The sequence below is a fragment of the Thunnus maccoyii genome, chromosome 1, assembly GCF_910596095.1.
Source record: "Thunnus maccoyii chromosome 1, fThuMac1.1, whole genome shotgun sequence".
NCBI classification, from domain to species: Eukaryota; Metazoa; Chordata; class Actinopteri; order Scombriformes; family Scombridae; genus Thunnus; species Thunnus maccoyii.
In genome coordinates this window covers 1,138,142-1,163,563 of record NC_056533.1, presented here as the reverse complement: position 1 = coordinate 1,163,563, position 25,422 = coordinate 1,138,142, and the positions used below count along the sequence as shown (strand labels likewise).

Below are 25,422 nucleotides of genomic sequence, written 5' to 3'. Positions count from 1 at the left end.
CAACCGCTTCAGATTCTCCACCTCACCAACTCCACTGCTGCTGCTGCTGCTGGGCTGCTGTTAGTCAACAATGCATACAGCCTGAAGTTGAGGGTTGCCAGATCATCAGGTCGAAAATCCCCCATATCCTGCTTTTTTACTCTTTATCATAATAGTGCACTTTTTTGCAGAAAACACACAAGCCTTAACATTAGGTGGAGTGGCGAAATTGGTTGAGATCTGTAAACATGTTGGTAGGGACAATCCAGCAACACTTTTATATTGGTAGGGACATGTCCATCCTCAAATCTTTGCACATGGCTGATAGAATTGCATCATTGGAGCACAGTGTGCAGTCATCCTCTCCTCAAAACATATCACTGCCATGATCAGCACCTAATGGCATTTACCAGACAACTCATTGCTGATTCATTGATTTAGTTGTGCCCTTAGATTAATCTCTGCCAGAATTTGAGTTCAAATTTCAAAATTGGAATTAAGTCAGTTAAATTGATGGGCTTACTATATTATAGTCTTGTTCCAATGGAACATGCCTACTGGATTTTGGGTTTAGCTTTCCACTGAGAATTCCATTGTTGAAGCGCAACCTCCTTCTCCAATTCATTATATTATAGTCTTATTGCTGCATCTCAGAGGACATCTACATTATCCACAACTGCGGCCTACACTTGGGAACTTTTGTCCTTTGATTAGCATCAAATACGCTTTAGATTTCATTTTAGGGAATATATCTGCAAAGCAATTCTTAAATGTCTTATTAATTATAATTTGTAACACAGTCACCCACTGTTACAATAATTGAAATGTTGAATGACCAAAAATGCAATCATTTAGTCATTTACTTTTCTTTAAAACACTGTTTGTATAGTGAATGTCATTTATTTAGCACTCTAGTTGGATGTCTCGCTTATCTGGGGGCTAAAAGGTGAACCCTCTGTCTATCTTATCTGGCAGCTCCAAAAGTGAAAGAGAAGACATAAAACTGTGAATGGTATTTATCCAACACATCTTTTATTTCATGCTCCCATACTAAAAGCACTATCTGAATCATGTAGAAACAACCTCATGCACCACAGTCTCTTTTCTTTCATGAATTTTCAAAGTTGTCCAAAACTTTAAAAAGTCCCTCAGAAATGTAAAAGAAACAAAGAAAAATCATCAACCTGTTTGGTATGATTTGATTTCACTGTATTATTATCTTATATTTGTTTTATTTATACTATGTTGTCCTTCTGAGTATATGTTTAAAATGTTAAGATGTTGTTCCCTGTACTGGCTGGACTGTTTGAAACTTGCTTAGAAAAAAAATTAAGACTTCCGGTCAAAGCTAATTCCTATTGAAGAATGCACATATCAAAGTAAAAGCTTCACTGACAATGACAAAGTTTTATGACGACAATGACAATGTTACTGTGATGATTCAAGAGTATGTATCTATATGTAATATGTAACATCAACAGTATGATAAGCCTTTAGTTCCGGATGCCGATAAGTTGGCCTCCAGAGTGGACTTATTTTGAAGGCCTAAGAAGTACACATCCCGTCGAATCCTTGTTACTTCTCGGTTACTTGACGTAGCTTCTTGACCTATTTGTTGTAGTGCTGCTTCCGCGTGCATCACGTGGCTGAGGATGACGCGGAAACAATAGCATTATGGAGCAGCCCGGGAGCAGCAGACACTCTGTGAGAGACATGACAGCGCGCTTTGACTGTCTCACAGATGCATACAGATGTTTTCTGAGCGGATCATGTCCCAGTGAACGTGCTGCAGATCTGGCGTGTGTGATATTTGCAGAGATGTGTGGACGGGTGGCCGGAGAGGACAGAGGGTATTACCATGACAAGAGTGTGGAGCTGACCTGCATCAGTTTGACTTTGGTGGAGAAGATTACCTCTAGCCTGACAGCTGAGAGCCTGACTCCAGAGGTTACGTCATACTGCGTGGAGATCCTGAGGGTGTTGTTTCAAGACATGGATCTCATGTCACAGCTAGTGAGTGCCTGAGTACAAACACAAACAAATGTTTTCTATAGTGACATCTAAAAATCTCACTATCCTCACAGGTTCATCAGTTCCAGGCTGAGGACCAGACCATCTCTCATCTGGCAGCAAAGAGTGTATCAACACATGTTTTATATGATCTCCACAAATCTGTGAGTACCCATGGCTGTAGTCTGGATTTTGATTGATTGTATTGGGACAGTTTACAGTTTTTTAACATAAAAGATGCACTGCACCGGAGTCAGCTCAAAGCTAATTTACATCTGCAGTCCCCCACAATCAAAACATACAACAGCACAACAACAAATAGTACAAAGGAAAAAACACAAAGAACATACCATACAAAATACAAAGCTACACACAAGAGCACATCCCATACACCCACAATGTCAATTAGAAATGAATAATGTAAACTTGTCAAATTAAAAGCAAGACTACCTGTGCTAATGAGAAGACCATAGATGAAGTTTAGACTCAGTGGTCACACAGCTGAATGGTCTTGAATAGATTTAATTTGGCCTTGAATGTATTGATTGAACTACAATTCTTATCATCAGGTAGGGTATTCCACTGAGTTGTGGCTTTCACAGAAAAAGCTGACTGACCAGATGCAGTGTGACAAAATGGTATGGTACAATCTTGTATAGAGGATAATCTGGAGGATCTGATAGAATTTACTGAGCGAGTGTGCACAAAGTCACATAGTGAAGGAGGGGCCAGACCATTTAAAATTTTATAAATTAGGCACAAATTTGAGAATAATCTAAAATTCTCAAAGCTCAGTAAATTGTATTTCTCCAGTACCCTACAGAGATGGAAATGCATTGGCTTTTTGTTGTTAGAGTTTTTAGAGTTTGTTTGTATAAGGACTCAAGAGGTTTTATGGCTGCATCTCCAGCCTGACTCCAACATGTGATGCAATAAGACATATGGGAAAGAATCATAGCATGCATAAATATCTTAGCTGCGTCAAAAGAGAGACAGTTTCTAATATGTCTAAAATGTGCTAACTTGTACTTTGATGCACGATATTGGATTTTTTGCCAATATCCGATATGCCGATATTTCCAACTCATTGTGGCCAATTGCCGATACCGATATATGCACATATTTTTTTCCAGCTGGCTGAGGAGACTCTCATGCATGCAAGCATAGATTGTACTAAGTATGATCAAGAAAGACAATATATGAAGGAAGAACTTAGGAAGACTGGAGTTCAGGAGCTCAGCGTTAAAACTTTAATGAACTTGCCAAGTGGATGGAGCAGTAGAGTTTTCTTTGAGTTTATTAGACAGACAGGATTAAATGTGTAGGATTTAATCTCTGGTTCACACTCCGGAGCAGAAGGTGGCGTTAATGCACCTAATACACTGGTTGCCAACTGCCGTTATAAATCAAAAAGATTTTTTTTTTTCCCCAAACAGAGTGATACATCCTTCCCATCTGTGCAGCCGATCATAGCAGCTCCTCGACAGACTGTTTCTCACTGATATGGTGGTTCCCCTGCAGGCTCTACTTCACTCAAGCTGCCTGTCAGACCCGCTGCTTCTTCCCACTTAAACCTGAATAACAAACCGGGGCTCGGTGCTCCGGTTGGATCCACATAGAGAGCCAGGGCTAATGTTAGCTGAGAGGCTAGTGGAACGTTAGCTGTAGCACGACTGGACAGAAGCATAGCCAGCTAGCCTCCCAGCTAACGTAAGCCTCGGCTCTCTATGCGGATCCAACCGGAGCACCGAGCCCCAGTTTGTTATTCACGTTAAATGGGAAGAGGCAGCGGGTCTGACGGGCAGCTTGAGTGAAGTGGAGCCTGCTGCTGGGGCTGCTTCATTGAAATGTCGTAGAGGGCGCTATGGAGCCAGTTTGCATCATTGACTAAATATTATCATGTAAACGCTCGGGCCCTAATAATAATAATGATAATAATAATTATAATAATAATAATGATGATAATAATAATAATAATAATAATAATAATAATAATAATAATTAAAGCTGCAAGCAGCGATGATCGGGCCCTCGCGTCCTTGCATATGTCGGGGCGCGGCGCTGGTGAAGGGGTGCGGGCATGTAGATGTCCCCAGACATGGGCTGTTTTCAGACAGTGCAAGGGGAGATAAACGTCATTTCCTCATTCACCTATTCTGCCTGCTGCTGGATCTGCTGCATTGAAATGTCGTAGGGGGCGCTATGGAGCCAATTTGCATCACTGACTAAATATTATCATGTAGACGTGTTCAGGCCTGGACTGTTCTCAAATGTCAAGTTTCAAGCAGATCCGACCATGTTCACTAGAGTTACAGCAACTTCCTCTGTCATGGCGAAACATCAAAACTCAACGCCACGCCACGGCCACACGCTTCAATGATAACTAAATCTTTTGATAACTTTTGATCACACACTAGTGTAGATGACACACACTGATTTTGAAGTCGTTACGATGAATTCTGTAGGAGGAGTTCGTTAAAATACAAGGTATGCGAAATGGCCAAAAAAACGCGAAAAATGACCACTTTTATCAAGATGGCCGACTTCCTGTAGGACTTACAATATGGCTCCAAGAGGCTTTTATTGTGCGTCTTGACATGATACATATGCCTTGTGAATTTCATTTTTCTACGTTAATCTGGAAGGCGGGGCTACAATTTTGAATTTTTCAAGGGGGCGCTGTTGAGCCATATTGCCATGCCTATGCAAATGACCTATCCAGGATTTTAACTGGTGTCACTCCAGACATGTGTGTCAAGTTTCATGACTGTATACCCATCCCTTGTCCCTAAAATACAGCATCGTATTTCATAGCGAAGGATGTGTCGCCATGGCAACGGCGTTTGGTCATGGGTCATGAACTGCTAATTGGAGCATCACCAAGGTCTTACATCTTAGCTGAGTCAATTTCAGGTGCATCAGCCAAATTTCCTACAATACAACAAAGAATGACGCATGATACTTCCTGTTGCCAGTAGGTGGTGCTATGACTGTCACTAAATATGGGCCTGACAATGTCTTCAGACCGGGACTCTTAACAAGCATATGAAATTTGGAAAAGGTCAGACCATGTGGAGTCAAGTTATAAGGCTTTGAAATTTCATGGCGAGACATCGAAATTCGCCGCGTCGTCATGGCAACACCTTTCGACGAAAAGTCACCAACTTCATAATATACCATCTCCAAGGTCTTTAGGCTATTCTGAGTAAATTTGAGGTGGATCCCATCACCGTGCGACCCACAGAGCGTCAAAGTGTAAAACATGTAACTTCCTGTTGCCAGTAGGTGGCGCTATGACTTAGATCCAACATTGACACAGGAATGTGTTCAGAAGGGGACTCTTTCCAAGCACAAAAGGTTTGGGTCTCTTAGGATCCTGCATGCCGGAGTTATGGCCGTTTGAATTTTCACGGCGAAGGATCGAAATTCTCCGCCCGACCACACCCCTTCGGCAATGTCAAAAACTCACCGTTTTGATAACTTTTCAAACGGCAAAATTGGCCTGAAAATCGCAACTTTGAACCAAATGGCCGACTTCCTGTTGGATTTAGGGTATGGCTCCAAGAGAGTTTTTGGTGCGTCTGGTCATAATATATATGCACACCACTCGCTTTTCTTAATTTTCTAGGTGGCGCTGTCGAGCCATTTTTCCCCGCATTTTTTATGAGACCCATAAAATCTGCGATTTTCACTAAAATGACGTGCACGCCAATTTTGGTGAGTTTTGGTACACGTTTGTAGAAGTTCGCGCTGGTCAGCGCTTGGGCCCTAATAATAAGAAAGAAACAAACACATGAAAAACAACAGGGTCTTCGCCCTTTGGGCTCAGGCCCTAATAATTCCTTCGGATACAACAGGGCTTCGCGCTGGTCAGCGCTCGGGCCCTAATAATAATAATTCCTTTGGATACAAGAGGGCTTCGCGCTGGTCAGCGCTCGGGCCCTAATTAAAGCTGCAAGCAATGATGATCGGGCCCTCGCGTCCTTGCGTATGTCGGGGCACAGCACTGGTGAAGGTCTTCTGTCACGGGCATGTAGATGTCCCCAGACCTGGGCTGTTTTCAGACATTGCAAGGGGAGATTAATGTCACTTCCTCAATCACCTATTCTGCCCGCTGCTGGGCCTGCTCCATTGAAATGTCGTAGGGGGCACTATGGAGCCAATTTGCATCACTGACTGAATATTATCATGTAGACGTGTTCAAGCCTGGACTGTTTTCAAAGTTTCAGGCAGATCCGACCATGTACACTAAAGTTATAGCAATTTCCTCTAACATAGCGAAACATCAAAACCTACTCAAATTAAAGTTGAGACATTGCACTTTAATGTATTATCTGCTAAAGCACAGAGCCGAAGGAACAAAAGCGTGCAACCATCCAAATTCTTAGGTTGTGTACATACCATAACATCACTCATAGCCCATTTATTGTTTTTACATGAAGTAAACAACACAATTTCAGTAAGAGCAGCTTAAAGCTGTCCTACTGATGTGGACATGCACTAGGTCAAAAGATGAAATGATTCAGATGTAGGGCTGGGAGGGTTTACAGCAGTATATAAAAATCTGGAATTGAGTTGATCCGCATTGATAAGCAGTGATTATTTGTCCAATACCAGCGTCATATACTGTAGTAGCACACTGACATACTGCACTATATTCTAACATTGTACAATATACTGTATACTTTCATTTTTTAGGGTACAGTCAGTCCTGTGTGGCAGCAGAAATGTGTGCAGCTATTTCACAGGTCATCCCCCTGCACTGAACTGGATGCCTGTCTGTGGTCACTGATTGAAGTCTTAAAAAGACTTCTTAAGGGAGCTCATCAAGGTAAAACCTTTTAGTTTTGCACATTTACACTATGAGAAGAATCTGTCCTTTCATTTACCTTACATCTGTGTGACAGTCATACTCTGCCCACATCAAGCTTGTTGGTCTTAGCTGAGCATCACGTTTATCATCTAACAGCAGCTCAGATATTCTCTGCTTTTGTTTCCGGGATCGATGACCATCATGCTGTGCAACACAGTCCTGCATTGCTATCTACCAGAACTATGACATAACCATCACTGAGCAGCTCCAAACATTTGTTACAGGAAGAATGTTGAAAATACAAACTATAGCCAGGCCAATACAGATAGTGATATTGAAATTTTAAAAATAACGATGATGGTAGATCATCATTATTTTTAGATGACCGATATTTATTTTTTTATATTAACACCTAGCAAAAATACAGTAAGTTTGGACAAAGATCTTTTAAATTAGTTTTTAAGGAAATTGTGACTAAGATATGTGGTGGGGGGGCATTTAGCAACTTTTCAGTGCTCTATGGTGGACAAACAATGATTTCAAACTAATATTTGGCATTTCTGCACTGCAGCTTCTTGTTATTTATTGGCATATGTTTCAGCACCAGTGCTGCCACTAGAAGCCTGAAGATATAGAAGAGGCTGAAATTTCCTACCATCCAGTGATTCATATTTTCAATATTCTTCATGCACCAAATTTTTGGAGCTGCTCAGTCTATGAAATGTCTAAGTGTTAGGATGCAGCAATGCAGGATGTTTTTACTATTAATCAGTTAATTGTTAAATCTTCAAAATTTCTTTTTTTGTGAGACCAACTGTCCAAAACTCAAAGACATTCCATTTTCAACAGGCCTTTTTATCCACAGCAGACAGTCAAAATGACTTGTCATAGTAGGAAAAGCACAGATGTGAGACATGCGCAATACCACAACCCTGAAACCAAAGCAAACAAATGAAGTCAGCCATCATTACTTTTATTATTTACACCTGTGCTTTTCCTACTGTGACATGTCAGAATGTCCTCTATGAAAAAGGCTCTGGTGAAAATAAAGAAAATCATCACATTACAGAAGCTGCTACCAGAGGCATTTTGCTTCATTAATGGAAATCCTGCACACTGTCGATGACTTGTACTCACTTTATTAACAGCATTTTGGTCCTCAGACCTTCATCAGGCAACTTTCCTCATGAATCTGGCAGGGATCGACAATGTGCAGGATTTTTTGGTCCTTTCATACTCAGAGTTTATTATATTATATCCCACATCCAGTACCTACCAATAGGATTTATTGGAGTGCAAGAACTTTGTAGTTATTCATTAATGAAAGATTAATCAATTACTAAAATTATGTGTAAGCTAGAGAGGGCAACCCATACACCAGGTTGCTTGCAGTATGACTCTTGTCTTGTAGTGTATAATCTCTCATAAAAAATGCATGTTCTTTCTTCCAGAGAGATCAGAGATTCTTGAGAAACTTCTGGCAGCCTTTGACTCCAGCCTGAGTGCTTTATGCTCTAAGTTTCTTCCTGTAGAGAGAAAGGCGGTAACACAGCGTTCAGTGGATCTGACCAGCAGCACTCACCGGGGAACAACGTTCTACCTTCTCTTGGAGCTACTGGAGGTGCTGACTGCATCCAGTTTTATATGTGGAACTGGAGTCTGTCTGAAGAGTCAGAGACTAACATATATTCACTCCTCAGCACTCCTGACAACAGTCAGCAGCTCCTCAGAACATTTTGTCAAAAAGCGAGTACTGCTGCTTCTGAAGAGAGCTGTGCTTCAGAAGGCTGGAGAGGATTGGGCTTTAGGAGAAATGCTGTCCACTGGGCTGAAACATGAGTACTTCAGCTCTGATATGAGTATACTGGCTCAGAGTGTGTTACAAGCAGTGGCTGCTGATTGGTTACTGAGTGTTCAAGCGGAGTCTGTTTCTTTCTTTGGGGGGACCAGTCTTTGCCAAGGAGGTGAAGGTCAGAAACCAGACTGTGTGATGCTGAGAGCTGTCAGCTTGCTTCTTCTCAAGTCCCTTGAGCTTCACATCCAAACAGCTGCTGGAACAGGTGAGAATCCATCACACAATGACAACACAGGGACACACAGACAGTGTATCCAAAGGTCTGTGTCAAGATTCTTATGTAATGCTATTTTTTTCATTGCAAATAATAATATCAGCTTAAGGTTGTGCAAAACCTGATTAGCCATGTTATCCCAGCATGATTTGACAATGTTCCAAAGAGCTTCTTGTGGTGTCACAGAATGCTTGGCTTTCTCAGGCCCTGTTGACACCTGGCATTAACATGCATCTTCACATGCATCCTGAGTGACCACTTCTTATCGGATCTCACTTCCCTGCTCTATATGCAAATAAACACTTACATCATTACTGTTTGCAAAGACCAAATACATTCGTTATTAACCAGCAGAAGGATCGGGGGTCTGTGTACCTTCTGTCCAAAGCTGTGTTCAACTTGTTTGATAACAGGATAAACAAATATACAATGCATTGTGCCCCTTCACGAAAATCAAATTCCCGTCCTATTGATTTGCTCTAGCACTGCATCAGAATATAGACACATATACAGAGTTATATGCAGCCATCCCCCCTCAGCTGCCTCCATTAAGGGACGCTGTGCGATTTACGCACAAGACATAGCAGCGTAACTTCATAGATTATTTAAATCTCTGACACGCTGACAGGATCGGCCAGGATTTAATGTTAATTAACGTTCTGTGTTTTTCTACACATTGAAAAGGTCAGCTGTTACTCACAGTCTGGTTCATACAGTGAAACTGTTTAGAGTAAAGCTGCTGTCCTCCTGATAAATCCTGAGCTCATTATGTCCTGCAGCGCCGCAAAACTAAAAACTGTAGAAATCAACTTGACAGGACAGAGGAAACTATCTAGCAACGTTCAACTTCTGAAATATTTTTTTTTTAGACAGACCAGTGAAAAACAAGTTATTTGCTGGATTTGGTTTAATTTCTATTCCCATTGTCAATTTGAAGAGGAAAACCAGTTAGGAGAACGGGAAAAACAGGAGGTGGATTATGTTTTTTTCACATGAAAAACAAAATAATGCATTTGTTTATTCTGTTATCAAACTGGTTGTTGCCCAGTCTGCCGGAAAATAGAGGATGTCAGTTGAATAGGTGGTCCTTCAATGTGACCCAGGACGCATTGCGTTTACACTGCTAAAAGAATGTGGCCACATGCGGCCCAGACCGCCTCCGAATGTGGTCTGAGTGATCAGATCTCTATACGTACTTAGAGCTGTCCACTTGTGATCGGATCACCCGAGACAGATGTTAATACCAGGTGTAAACAGGGCCTCAGTCTCTTTCTTAGTGCCCCCATAAATGTTCAGTGGGGTTGAGGTCAGTGTGACTGTGGAGGAAAGTGCATGACAATCAGGACTTCTTTGTCTTCTTTAGTCTTCAATAGTTTTTGCAAAGCTTTTAGGTACGTTTGGGGGTCATTATCTTGCTGCAATATGAATCCCTCCCCACAAAGCTGCAAACCAGAGGGTACAGCATGTCTCTAAAGAATGGAGTGGTACTTCTTCTGGGTCAGGGTGGAGTCAATTCAGTGCAGGTGTCCCACTCCAGAGTAGGTAAAACACCCTCAGACTTGAATATTCCCACCACCATGTTTCACTGTGGGTTTGATACACTGCAGTATCATTCTGTCTCCTGTTCATCTCTTTACATACACCCTTCTGTTACTGCCATAAATCTCAAACCTGGATTCATCAGTAAACAGGACTTTCTTCTAGTTATCCACTGTGGAATGCTGGTATTTCTTAGCCCACCCCAAGCCTTGTTTCCTCTCCCAAGAAGTGGTTTAGAAGCTGCTACTTGCTACTTGAAGCTGCTGCTTGCTACTTTTAGTGACTGGAGGCTTGCGTTGTTTATTTAGCAAATTCTGTATGTGTGATGAAGTTGCTTTTCTATCTGTCAGGGAATTAAGCAACTTTTTGATCCTCTGATGGTGTGGTCACATTTGGTCTGCCTGATCCTGCTTTGGATACAACTGATCAAGTTTCCACAAAGCGTTTTAGAATTCCATGCACTGCCCCCTTAGAAACCTTTAGTCTAGCCATGATTTGACGCTGACAAAGCCCCTCTTTGCTTAGAATAACAATTTGACCTACGACACTTTAACTTAGTTCTGATGCCATGTTTCCCACTATCACAATTCTACTTAGTAAGCACTGATTTATTGGAAGAAGGCACAGGTGAACACTGGCTGCAAGTTGAGTTACTTGAACTACTCTGATGAGTAGATCAAATCCACCTGAGTGTCATCTGAAGGCATGCCTCAATGGAAGGGATACAACTAAAGGAAATCTGACCTTTTGTAGAAAGGAGTTAAGTTGGTCATTGCCACAACTTTGCTTAAATTTGATTGCTGCCTAGAAAGAGTGCAGTATCTTAAATATTTCTTCTTCATTTTAAAGTGTCATAACTTCATATGTTTTTAAATGTTTCTTAATCCTCAAAAGTAAAGATTTTTTTTTTTTAATTTAAAAAGTTTTCTCTCATCTTTATAAAATAACTCTTAGTTGGACTACTACAGTGCTGCTCCAAACCAAGAAAGAATTAGGTTATGAACTCAAACTCTGTTATTTGGGTTAGGTTGTCTAGTAGTATAGTGGGTAAGAAAACTGACTCTTTCAAATTTATTTGCATTGCCCTTTACTGTAAATTTGATTTTTTTCAAGCTTCAACTGAAACATAATCTCTCTAAGCCATCTTGTATGGGATGGTGGCACCAATCTCCTCCAATTGAGGAGGATACAACATCGAGCTAACAGAGTAGCAAGGTAACCACATTACCCATTTCGGTCGGCCACACCTTGTTCTCAGGCCCCAATCCAATAAATGTTGCTATGGGATTCAAAGACATGACCAAAACATGTGCAACCAGTCAAGAATTGAAGCCCACTGTTCCTCTGCAGAAGACAGGTCTAGATCTTGATCCCAAATTGTCCCTCGGTTGTTCTGAGATTGCAGGTTGATAGCTTTGATAACATCATAACTCCAGGAGATGACACCCTTGAGACTACCATTAAATCCTAAAAGAGTATCTAAAGGGGTACTAGTGGGTTGCTCTGGAAAAGCATTGTTGCCTTTTTGTACAAAGTGCCTAATCTGTAGGTACTGAAAAAATGAGAGCGCAGCACTGCATACTTTTCTGACAATTGCTCAAATGATGCAAATCCCGTTTACATATAAATCCTTAACAGCTTTAATGCTGTTCCCATGCCAGGCCTGAAAGGCCAGGTCAGACATAGAGGGAGAGAAGAGATGATTTGCAAGAACAGGAGCCTGAAGTGAAGTGTTCTGCAATCTGAAATGTTTGCGAAACTGTACCTAGATCTTTAATGTGTGGGCAACTTAGAGGTAAAGGGGTAGAGATCAAGGAGGGGAGTTTCAATTTAAAAGATTCCAATTTTACCCAAACTGGAGCCTCGGCACCACCACTGACCCATATTATAATGTTTTTGATATTGTTAGCCCAATAGTAGTGAAGAAAGTGAGGCATGGCCTTACCTCCCAACTTTTTTGGCCGTAAAAATGATTTACAAATATGGGGGGTCTTCCCGTCCCATTTGAGGCCAATGAGGATTTGGTCCAGTGATTAAAATGTTTTTTAGGAATCAAAATCAGAACACTTTGGAACAAATAAAGAAATCTAGGAAGAATATTCATCTTAATCAGGTTGATCCAGCCAGTTAATGATATATTTGTAAGGATTATTATTATTCATCCAAAACAAATGCATTTTTAAGGCCCTAAACGTGCATGAAAAGTTGTTAAACTTTGCACATACATCAGAAGTGGTGAAAATTTTGATATTTTATAGGTCCTGAACATGGGCGTGGGAAAATGGCTCAACAGCGCCCCCTAAACTGTATCCCCTGTGGCATGTTTCACCAACATGCACAGAAATCGGTACACACATGTATCATGCCCAGACGCATAAAAAAGTCAGTTGGAGCAAAACCGTAAACCCAACAGGAAGTCGGCCATTTTAAATTAAATTACCATTTTTGGCTTTGTATTTTAACAAACTGCTCCTACAGATTTCATCAGATTGACTTCAAAATTTTTGTGTTTCATCTAGACTAGTTTGTGATCAAAAGTTATTAAAATCATGAGTTTTCACTGAACGCCCTTGCTGTTGCGATTGAATTTCAATGTTTTGCCATAAAACTGGAAGTCCTTATAACTCCATTGTACATTGTCCAATCTGCCCCAAATTTCTCATGCTTCATGAGGGTCCCATCCTGAATACATCTATCTGTCAATATTGAGACATACTCATAGCGCCACCTACTGGCGACAGGAAGTTACATGTTCTGTACTTTTATGAGCTGTACCAAACAGGATGAACAAATCCATCTGAAATTAGGTCAGAAAAGCCTTAAGTTTCTGATGATTTCATATTGTGAAAATGGTGAGTTTTCACTGGACACCTTTGCCGTGATGGCGCGGCAAATTTCAGTGTTTCGCCATTAACAAACAAATTGTTATAACTTGACTCTGCATGATCAGATCGTTTTCAAATTTCCCATGCTTGATAAGGGTCCCAGTCTGAAGACAAGGACAGGTTCATATTGAGTCTTAGTCATAGCACCACCTACTGGCAACAGGAAGTCTTAAATGCCACTCTTTTGCTAACTACTCCTTGCAGGTTAGTCAGAAACACATACAATTTGGTCAGCCAAGGTGTAAGACCTCGATGATGATAACTACTGAAGCTTTTGAGTTTTTGTCAAAAGCCGTTGCCATGGCAACACACAAAGTATGAAGCTGTTTTTATGGTGCTAGACATGCTTGAAAACTCACAAAATGTGGCACACACATGACAGGTCTTAAAGTCTGTAATAGTGGATAGGTGGCGGGCATGGATGTGGCAGAATGGCTCAACAGCACCCCCTACAATATTTCAGTGAAGCAGCCCCTGCGCCAGGTTAAACCTACACGTATGAAAATCATGTGCGAGGACGCACAAAAAAGTCTCTTGGACCCATAGCTTAAACCCCACAGGAAGTCGGCCATTTCAAATGTAGTGGTCAATTTTGGCGATTTTGCATGCCTTGTATTTTAGCGAACTTCTCCTACAGACTTCATCATAACGACTTCAAAATCAGTGTGTGTCATCTAGACTAGATTGTGATCAAAAATTATCAAAATCTTGAGTTTTCGCGAAACGCTCTTGCCATGGCCACACGGTAAACTTTGACGTTTCGCCATTAAGCAGGAAGTTGCTGTAGCTTGAATGCACATTGTCCAACCTGCACCAAATTTCTCATGCTTGATAAGAATCCTGTCCTGAAAACATCTACATGTCAATATTGAGTCATAGTCATAGCACCACTTACTGGCAAGAGGAAGTCAGCCTTATATGACAAACATCATCTGATTCACATGAAATTTTCAAGGTTTGGTCTACGGTTGATATACAGCAACATGATGTTTACTTAATAGGTGTTGATATTTAAATCCATCATGCAATGTTTGATAAGAGGCTGGTCCTTAACATATATTCCTGCCTACAAAAAAAGCCCTACGACTTTGCAGTGCCCCGACGTGCGGAAGGGTGTGAGGGCCCACTTTAATTAGGGCCCTAGCACCTAGCAGTGTGAAGGTCCTATTGTTATTCAAGTAATTAGGGCCTGAGCCCCAAAGGGGCCTATTGTATTTTGTGTGTTTGTTTCTTTCTTCTTCTTCTTCTACTTATTCTTTCTTTATTATTACGTGACTTCAGCCCTTAATTTGACCCCCTAAACATGCTCAAAAACTCACCAAATTTGGCATGCACATCAGGTCTGGTGAAAAATTTCCCCCAAAGTGCCAAAATGTGCTCTATAGCGCCACCTATGTATCTAATATGGCTGCCACGGCCCAGAGGAATGTTGTAGAGAGATTGAACCAAAACTAAATTATTCGTCTCATCAAGACCTACAAATCATACGCTGACACCACTGACCTAAATCCAACAGGAAGTCCGCAGTTCACCCATGAAAGTATGACTTTGTGCCAATTTTGGACCTTGAATAAATGCTATCTCCTCCTAGGGCATTAATGGTATCGGCTTCAAACTTTAATACATGACTTATCACACTGTGCTGAACAAAAATGATTAAAAACTTTGTAATAACTTGAACGGTTTAAATCTAGTAAGCCCTGAAAGTTGAAGTGCGACATCACACCTTACAATGTAAACCAATGGGGAGGCAATCTCTGGGCAAGGACTTTGTGCCAAACTGGGGTGTCTGACGTCTAAACTATAAGTCCAACCACTTTCAAACCTGTATCAATGGATTCATGACAAAAATTCCCACAAAAAAATGTGATTTTTAATGTAAGATTTGGCCAAAGTTATGGGATTTATGAGGATATTTCACAAGAAAAGTACTCTGAAATCCTTCTCTCCAGCTGAGAGGGAGAGAGAGAGAGAATGGGGGTGGGGGGGTGGGTAAAGTAAGACCTGTCAACCCAGGTCTGAAAACATCTACATGCCTGTGACAGAAGCCCTTGGACTGCACCACACTCCAGTTACTTAGTGTTTCTACACATCTGACAGCAGTGTTCAATCCTCACACTCCAGTTACTTAGTGTTTCTACACATCTGACAGCGGTGTTCAATCCTTACTTTTTTTTTCAAGGAGTACATGTGCTCCTAAATGAAAAAAATTAGGAGCACGCATATAACTTTAGGAGCACACTCACACTCACAATTTATGTTGTTTTTAGGGGTGCTCGATTATGGCAAAAATCATAACCATGATTATCTTGTTCAATATTGGATCACACTTATTTAACACAATTACTTTTTGACTTTCATTTTTGTCAATTGCCGATGTTGATATATGCACATATTTTTTCCCACTTGGCTGAGGAGACTATTACACATGCAATCATATATTGTACTAATGATCAAGAAAGACTATAGCCTATATGAGGTAAGAACTTTAATGCTGAGCTACTGAACTGAACTGAACTGAGGAGAGCTTTGGAAAGATGTCCTCACTACTCCAGTCTTCCTAAGTTCTTCCTTCATATATTGTCTTTCCTGATCATAGTATAATCTATGCTTGAATGCATAATAAAAGCCTCCTCAGCCAGCTGGTAAAAATATGTGCATATATCGGCATCGGCAATCGGCCACAATGAGTTGGAAATATCAGCATATTGGATATCGGCAAAAATCCAATGTCGTGCATCCATAGTTAAAAGTCTTTACATTCCTAAAAATAGACTTGATGAAAATTAGGAAATTAATTTGTTTTACACACAAACTCATTAAGGGTTTTCAATTTACTAATTGAAATTCAAGTGAATGGTCACAAAACTTGCATGATTTTTATGACACAGGTGTGAGCAAGGCAGTCATGTCTCACCCTGCAGAAAATTCTCATCCTCACATTGTTGAGATTTGATGTTTCACCATGACAGAGGAAGTTGCTATAACTTCTTTGTAAATGCTCCAGTCTGCACCAAACCTTACATGTTTGATAAGACTCCCGGCCTGAACACGTGTACATGACAATATTCCATCAGTGATGCAAACTGGCTGAATAGCACCCCCTACGAAATTTCAGTAAAGCAGCCCCAACAGCGGGCAAAATAGTGGACAAAGGAAGTGATGTTTATCACCATCTTGCACTGTCTGAAAACAGCCTGGGTCTGAAGACATCTACATGCCCATCACAGAAGCCCTTGGATTGCACCATGGCCCGACGTGCACAAGGGCGTGAAGGCCCATTCAACGCTGCTTGCAGCTTTAATTGTAAATGCTCCAGTCTGCACCAAACTTTACATGTTTGATTAGACTCCCAGCCTGAACACGTGTACATGACAGTATTCCATCAGTGACGCAAACTGGCTGAATAGCACCCCCAACGAAATTTCAGTAAAGCAACCCCAGCAGCAGGCAAAATAGTGGACAAAGGAAGTGATGTTTATCTCCTTCTTGCACTGTCTGAAAAACAGCCCGGGTATGAAGACATCTACATGCCCATCACAGAAACCCTTCGATTGCACCGTGGCCTGACAGCTTACAGCTTTAATTTTGTCTTGTGTTGCAAATCTAGCACACCCCTTTCCTTTACAACGGTGCACTTTTGCTCCTCACTAAACGCCTCTGACAGCTGTTGAGTGTCTCTGTCCACAGAACCAGCCATCTGTTCGCAACAGCTGCTGACCAGGAGCCGGCTAATCTGCCTTCACCAGGCTGACTGACAGCTGAAGTTTACTGAACCAAAATAGTTTGCATGTCGGCTCCACAGAGAGAGAAATCAACAGTGTTTGTACTTATTGATTAATTTGTTTTATTTCCTTGTCCACTGTAGCGAGTGATTCTGCCTGTAGTTAAGCTAACCGGTGCTTCCTCCACAGTCTCCACTTTACTCAGCTGCCCGACAGACCTGCTGCTTCTTCCCACTTTAACCTGAATAACAAACCAGGACTCGGTAATCCAGCTGGATCCAAACATAGAGTCAGGGCTAGCTGGAGGCTAGCAGAACGTTAGCTGCAGCATGACCGGAGGGAAGCACAGCCAGTTAGCCTCCGCTAGCCTCCCAGATAACGTTAGCCCCGGCTCTCCGTTTGGATACAACCGGAGCACCGAGCCCTGGTTTGTTATTCGGGTTAAAGTGGGAAGAAGCAGCGGGTCTGTCGGGCAGCAGAGTGAAGTGGAGCCTACGGAGGAAATACCGGGACCGTCAGGATGTAATAGTCCGTGGAGGTGCTGTGGTGTTCGGCTGCACAGATAGGAAACCTCTCGGCTGACAGGATGTACCACTCTGTCTCAAAAAAAAAAAAAAAAAATACTTCTTCTTCTTTTTGGTTTATGATAGTGATTGGCAACCAGCGTATTAGGTGCATTACCGCCACCCTCTGCCTCAGACTGTGGACCAAAGATTAAATCCTTCACATTAGTCCTGTCTATCTAATAAACTCAGAGAAAACTACTGCTCCACCCACTTGGCAGGTTCATTAAAGTTTTAATACTGAGCTCCTGAACTCCAGTCATCCTAAGTTCCTCCCTCAGATATTGTCTTTCTTGATCATTAGTACAGTCTATGATTGCATGTGTAATAATCTCTTCAGCCAGGTGGAAAAAAAATATGTGCATATATCGGCATTGGCAATTGGCAAAAATGAGAGTCAAAAACCAATTGTGTTAAATAATTGTGATCTCAATGTTGACCAAAATAATTGTGATTATTATTTTTGCCATAATCGAGCAGCCCTAACATCAGGGAAGTGTAATTCAAAGGACAGAGGGCTGTGATCAGAAACTACTATGCTATGATAGGTGGGAGGACTCGAAGAAGGTATAAATTTTACATCTAAAATGAAGTAGTCAATGCTAGAGAAAGTGTGGTGAACAGGTGAGAAGAAAGAAAAGGCCTGACCTGTAGGGAAATGTAAATGCTGTGGTTCTATCATTCCATATTATCCAATGAAATTAATAACAGCTGTGGCCATTTTAGTTAGGGGTCCAGGTTAGGATGAAGACCTATTGAGTTTGGGGCAGAGAACACAGTTGAAGTCACCCCCAATAACCAGGTGATGATTATTAATATCGGGGATAAGAGAAAAAAAGGAATTAATAAAAGCACAATCATCCGAGTTGGGAGCATATACACTTGAAAGGATAATCCGCTTATTGCAAAGCTATCCTGTGACAATAATAAATCTGCCAGGAATTATTTTGTGTCACTTTCAAAAGAAATACTTTTGTGTGTAAAAATAGCTGTACCCCTAGAATCAAACTTGGGATTACTTTCCCTACCCAGCTCCTCTGAATTCTTAAAACATCTGCCCTGCGAAAGTGTGTCTCTTGAAGGAAAGCAATTCCTACCCCCAGTGCCAGCACTTTGTTCCTCTTCACAGGGTGATATAAAGATTTCACATTCCATGAAATAAAATGGACCTTTCTACTGCTGTTCCTAACCATACTAATGGTTGTACATTGCATTGTAAAATACAGGGCAGGATGCCAAGGTGTAGAATGCTATGCAGTACAAAGAGAGTGTGAAAGTGTATGATATGTTAAAGTGGATGAGTGTAATTGACAGGGATAAAATGACAAAAAGGAAACCTGAAAAAAAGAGATACAAACAATACAAAAAGAAACAAAAAATAACAGAGAGATCAAGAGGATGCTCACCCACCCCAACAAAGAATATCCAGCTTGGTTTGTAGTTTAGTGTTCTCTGCCTGCAGAGCTGTGTGAGACATTTCAAGCTCTGTGACTCTCCCGCCCATGTCTGTCAGAGAGGTTCTGATGTCCACATTTTTTTTGACATGCGCAGAGACAGTAGCTCGAAGGGTTGATACAGGGGAGCGTAACTCTGCTAGTATTTTATCCCACTGTCGCCACGTCCACTTTGATACTCCTTCAATACCAGTGTCAGCTCCAAGCTAGCAGTGCCCGTTTTTAGCCTGCTAGTACACAGTTCAGATAGTGAGGCCTGGTTGGGCTTGTTGGTGTTTTTAACCCTGCTGCTTTTGGTGGACATGATTACAGGACAGAGAATGACAGTGACAGTAATAGTACTTTTAGTTATATATTAACTAAAGAAAAAAGTGTTTTAGAGGAATAAATTGTGCAAAAGATGAGGAGAGCTTTGGAAAGATGTCCTCACTGTGCCATGACCCTGGAGGTCTTCCTGTACTGTATAATATTTAATGCTGGATTGAACAGTGTAAATGGTTTGATGCTTGAAAGGAATGAGTTGAAAGTGACAAGATGCTTTGATTAAAGCTGCATTAATTTATGTTCTAGGAACAAGCTGTGAACACAACATTGACATATTATCACCTTTTTAAAGTTATTACATTGAACAGTTGCCTATTTTCACATCCAGCATTCACAGAGCAACATTATCATTAATATGTGTTCAATCTCCGTAAGCTCTGTTTTGGTCTCCACCAACTCCTGAGAAAAGTATTTGTCTTCTTAGCTGCTAAATGTTCACCAGCTAGTTCCTAACTGTGTCTATCTGCTGTTTGGTGCTGAGCAGGTAGTGCACAGTGGATTTATCAGAGCTTTTTCACTGAGAACAGCTGCTGCTGCTGCTGGAAACCACTTGGATGAGAGACATGAGACTGCAACAAAACATTAAAGTTGCAGGCCGTAAAACCAAAACAATAGGCTGAAAGATGCTAAAAAGCTCTTAAGAACTGAGGGGAACTGCAGAGTTGATGTTAATCCTCTGTGGATTTGTCACTATAACTGACCTCTTACACATTACACACACTAAAAATATTGAGTAGTGCAGTTTAAAGTTTTCTCTATATTTTGTTAATACTCAGTATGAGTGAGAGCAACACTGAGCATGACATTAAAAACAATGGTTAGGATGTAGCAGAGACATCCTGACTTTGGCTGATATAAAGCAGCCATACAAGTTTGTCTTTTCAGTCCTCCGAAAAATCTCCAGTATCCCAATCATACTTCTGACTTGGATGTTGGTGTGAACAGTACTTACGAGTCAGAAACTTGTAATCATGTTAGCTCAAGTGAAATGAATGCAGCATGAGACCTTCCTTTCCTAGTAAATGTCCACATGGAGGCTAGTAAATTTAATTTTAAATGCAAAATCTGTGGACTACTGCTTTTTAATAAGATACATACAGTATATGATGAATGTTTATCACGACTTATACTGTGGTGGTTTGTGGCAGTAGTGTAGAGTTCAGGCCTCAGAGGGTCAGCTGAAAATAGTTTGAATCTGAGAACTCATGAAAAACCTTTCTGTAGCTTCTTTTACTTTAGTTGAGTATTTATGCCTGCATTTCTGTCCTGTTTTGATGATAGCACGAGGTATGCATTTTCAAAGGGACTCTGGACAGACAGTGCTCCAACGCCACATTACAGCACCAGTATCTTTATGGGCCAGTAAGTAGGAAGAGGAATTGAATTCAGTGGTACATTGGAAGCAGCTGTGGTCCAGATTTTCTGGACACCCTCTTTTGCAACATTTCTAAAGCAGGGGGCATTCTTCTCACATGTACATGGAAAGCATACACTAATATACCTTTTCTATCCTGTTCCAGCAGGACTGCAAAGTGTCACAGAGGGTTATGGGTATCTACAGACTCTGTTGGCCTTCCTGAGAAGGTGCAGCGTCCAGATGACAGAGGTCATTCACTGCTGCTGCTGGGTCAGTCTGCTGTTTGGAGAACAGGACGATGACATGATGGAAGCAGCCAAAGCTTTCCTCTCCATATTCCTCCATCACAGGTACAACAGATACACAGTGCAAATAGTGTACTTTCTTTCTTTTTTTTTGAATTTACAGGACATACAAACAGAGTTAATTGGAAAAAGTGGTTTACTGATGTGGGTGTCAGAGTGTAAGGCTGTGGCCATTTCCCGAAGCTGTGCGTACCAACGCAGACCCATTATACCAAACTCAAAAAGAATTAGTATGAAATATTTGTTTTTTGAATGTGTTGTCAACACAGAATCAAAATGACACTGTTTCAGCAAAGCTCCATTTACATAATCAGCAGTATGAGCTATGCTCACTACGAGGTGAGGCAAATTGCAGCAGAAGTGTAAGTCAGCAACATATGGCAGGTAGGAGGAAAGCACCAGAAAATAAAAAAATAAAAACTCCCTCTGAGAAGAAGACAGGTGAGATCCAATGATCAGCAAGGGCTTGGGAGCCTGAAACCTTATCTTGCAAATATAACAGAGAATGAGCTTTTTATCTGTCACAAGTCACTTTGAGATTACATCATGGAGTGCTATCATCTCATTGGTTGTCCATTGAAAGGTCACCAACAAACAAAGTAAAAGCTGAAACACAATTAACTACACAAAAGTATTACAACCTAGAGCACAAGGCAGATTTGAGATGAGTTAGGCCTGAACAGTCAATCAGTGGAGAATTGCAATGCAACACAAAACATCTGCTAACAAGTGGAGGACGAGGATTCTTTAAGTAACAATTAAGTAGACTAATGTTGAGCCCTGATAGTCTGGTTATCAGATAGATCAATGAATGAATGAAATGTCTTAATTGTCTAATCTTTTCATTACCTCTCACCATATAAGCATTTAGTATGTCTGTACCTGTGAGGATAATGTGAATAATTGATGAATGTTTTGAATGTTTTTGTGATATGAATGAGGTTGAGTTGGATAGAGTCTTGCGTTACATTTCTATGTAACATCATGCCCCCTTTCAGACATGCACCCCTTTATGTTAATCTGATGGCAATTTAACATGTCTGTCTCATGTCTGAATAAGTACACTGGTCACTTATATGTAAGTCACAATGGCAATCTTATGAGGTCTGAAAGGCTGCAGCAGCACAAGGAAGTCATGCAGATATATGTGTCTCGTTCCATCTTCTAACATTACTTTTTTTATATATAAATCATCATATCTTCTACACAAAATCAGTTGAATAAACGAGGAAACTAGGGCTGTAGTCAACCAAAGAAAATCTTGGTCGACTGAGATCGTACATAATCTTAAATTAATCGATTAGTCGTGGGGGGGTGGGAGGGGGACGGTGGATGTAACAGGACAGAGTGCACAGTGAACTCAGCAGCCACACATTTCTTTGTTCTCTATTTCTCTGTTTAGTGCCCTCAGGTTAGGCTAACCCATTGCTTTAACTTTGGAGCTAACCTCCTTCACTTTTCCAGCACTTGGGGAAACGATAGACATGACTTTTTAGCATTTATTAACTGACACACTGTAGCCTGTACTGTACATTTACTGCCAGACTGACAACTTACTACTAACCTTTTCCTCTGCTCCACTTGCATCCACCGTCACTTCTCTGCCGCTCACTCTTTCCCACTCAATACGCAAATACACTACGCAATGTCGTATTCCTTAACGGAGGTACTCTATTAATAATTTCCCAGGCAACACAGAGGTTGATTCACGTACCGGAACAGCGCTGCACAGAGACTCCCAAACACTATTGATTTTCGAATGAATGGATATTTGGTGATATTTTTGGCATTAAAAAATATTTTCTTGGCCTGGTGGGAGTTCTTGGGAGTTCTTATTGTGATAAATATAGGAGAAACACTGATTCAGTAAACATTCACTACGTTCAGTAAACGTTCAGTACAGTTAGACCCAGCAGCAGTCTCCATTATGTTGGGCGAGTTCAAAGTTGTGAAAACAATGGGGGTGTTTTGAATACACCCCCATTTTCACAGGTAATTTGTTGGTCTGTCCCTCCCGCCGCGGGAAATAATGGATTAATCCTGGAAAGCTATTGATGTTTTCTCCTTCTGAAAGTAATATGGAGATTATTCGACAAATGAGAATTCATTTGGACGAGAGCATATCAACCAACTAATCGACTAGTCAACCAGCAGACTACAGCTCTAGAGAAAACATTGTGAAAGAGCCTGTAGGTTATGCAAGCTTTCTAGCTAGGTTTCCATCCAAATGTAACGCAAATTTTAACCGAATTTCCAGACACTCAGCAAAAGAAAATTCTAATTAATGTGCATTTCCATCCACTGCTGTTATGTGAATATTAGTAGTTGGTTCATCAAGATAAACAGCTGGTGGAGCTAATTCTCCAGTCAGGGGCCATTAAACCATTGCAGTAGAATAGAATACAATGAGATGATGTGATTAAAATAGCAGCAATCAAAGCTCAAACAAACAAGTGAATAACGATTTAGGAAACATGATGGAAATATGGCATTTCTGTTTGTTTCTTGTGTTACTTTGAGGAGCACACAAATTGAAAATGCAAATAAAAACATTTGGACGGAAACACACCTTCTGTCTCTCACACCAGGTACCAAATATCGCATGTGCATTGTCTCTTTCCATAAATGTCCTGTAATGTGTGAATAAAGCCACAAGGAACATTAACATGTCTGGATGTAATATGTCTGAATGACAGAAAGCATCACTTTAACAGCTTGATGAACCTAGCAATGCTACCTACTCCATGTCTCATAAGGACTTCTTGTCATGGCCAGGTAAAAAACATTTGTTTTAGGTCAAGAGGATGCTGTAAGCACTGAGCCTTCTAGCTATATCAACTTTTCAACAAGAAATGGAAGTAGGCCTCACCTGAACCCTGGCTAGCTCGACTAGATTTCCACCATTTGCTCCCCGCAGTGTCACTCACTTGGCTCTGTGGTGAGCTTCAAAGAGTGTCACTTTCCACCTGGATTGTCTCACATTTCTATAAACTAAAAGTTTATAGAAGGCATTTAATAAAAGGTCAGCAGAAAAGGATCTGGCAAACATATTTACTAACATCATGTTTGAGGCAAATTTTTACTCAGACCAAACACTATGACAGGTGAGTTCACTGATTACCACAACTAAACCAGTGAAGATGAGAAGAGGAACTAGTCAATGACATCATCTGCTGCAGTCTGAGTGCATAAGTGTAGTGTTAGCAGACTGAGCTGACTATGAACTTCTTGCCTCTCCTTGCAGAGTTTGTTCTGGATTGGATGACTTTGCTGTGCTGGAAGCAGCCTGTGCCTCTGGCTGCAACCCTCACTGCCACTTCCTGCTTCTGCTCCAGAGCATCTCCTTTGACCATAGCATCCTCCTCGACTTCCTCATTTCCACGGAAACCTGCTTTCTGGAATACTTTGTGCGGTACCTTAAGTACCTCAGGACTGACTGGCAGGGCTTCACTGTCACATGTCAAAGAGTGTCACTGACTGCTTCTTGTGGTGCTGCTGTGTCTGGGCTGACATTTGAATGGAAGACAGGAACCAGGTCTTGCCAAAATCAAGTGGAATCCGGCTTTTGTTTCCAGCCCACAACTCTTATACCACCAGTGGAAGGGTTCAATTCAGCCCCAGGGCCTCGCCTTGTAGAGTATGACAGTTCTGATGAGTCTGATCCTGATAACATGGAGGTTTCAGAAGATTCACAGGAAACCTGGAAGAGACACATGGGACCAGAGGTGTCTCTATGTGAGCAAAGTGGATTTAGTGACTGGGAAGTCAAACAGGATACATGTAGTCCACCGATATCTATCAGTCAGACAGAGCATGTGTCATCTGACTCAACAGAATTACGGAGTGACCCTATCTCATCAATGGAAAGAAGACCTGGAGGGTCACCACTGCCAGTGGGACAAAGTAAACATTCAGGACAGGTGTCCTGTGAAACATTAGCCAGAGCAATGTTCTGTCTGTCAGAGCTCAGAGAGGTGGTGACCAGGCTGCAGACAAAGAAACTCTTCCCATACAACCCATCCTCTCTCCTAAAGCTCTTAGCACAACTAGAGAAATATTCCCAACACTCACATCAAGTCACAAGTCAATAAATGATACATACACAGTATATTATGTGTGTTTTATTCTCACTTGTGAGTTGGTGTCGTAGCTACATCAAAACTGGTCATAGGGCAGGTGGTTCGGGTTTGTGTATATGTGTTGAGCTCAAATGATACTTTCAGTGGCCATGCAGCTGCAAATCTCCATGTGATGTAAATTTTATTATCTGCTTTTATCTGCAAACATGCAGACCTCCACATGCATGCCAAAATTTATGACTGCATGGACTGTACACTTGGTTCGCACATTCACAAGCACTCGAAGCAGTATAAACTGCATGCACGGCTGATATCCACAG

At 41.2% G+C, this 25,422-nt stretch overlaps 1 protein-coding gene across 3 annotated transcripts; it reads left to right on the top strand.

The window, feature by feature from the left end:
• The first annotated feature begins 1,577 nt into the window (after positions 1–1,577).
• Positions 1,578–25,131, top strand: lins1 (lines homolog 1). Of its 3 annotated transcripts, XM_042417654.1 has the most exons (7): positions 1,578–1,992; positions 2,064–2,153; positions 6,688–6,820; positions 8,254–8,862; positions 20,643–20,723; positions 20,882–21,068; positions 24,268–25,131. In XM_042417654.1, exons 1-7 carry the CDS (start codon positions 1,654–1,656, stop codon positions 25,112–25,114), a joined length of 2,286 nt encoding a protein of 761 aa, XP_042273588.1. In that variant the 5' UTR covers positions 1,578–1,653; the 3' UTR covers positions 25,115–25,131. The 3 variants fall into 3 exon arrangements, with proteins under 3 accessions (XP_042273588.1, XP_042273603.1, XP_042273595.1); XM_042417669.1 differs by lacking the exon at positions 20,643–20,723 and having other exon boundaries at positions 1,580–1,992; positions 20,885–21,068; XM_042417661.1 differs by lacking the exon at positions 20,643–20,723 and having other exon boundaries at positions 1,580–1,992.
• The last annotated feature ends 291 nt before the right edge of the window (positions 25,132–25,422 follow it).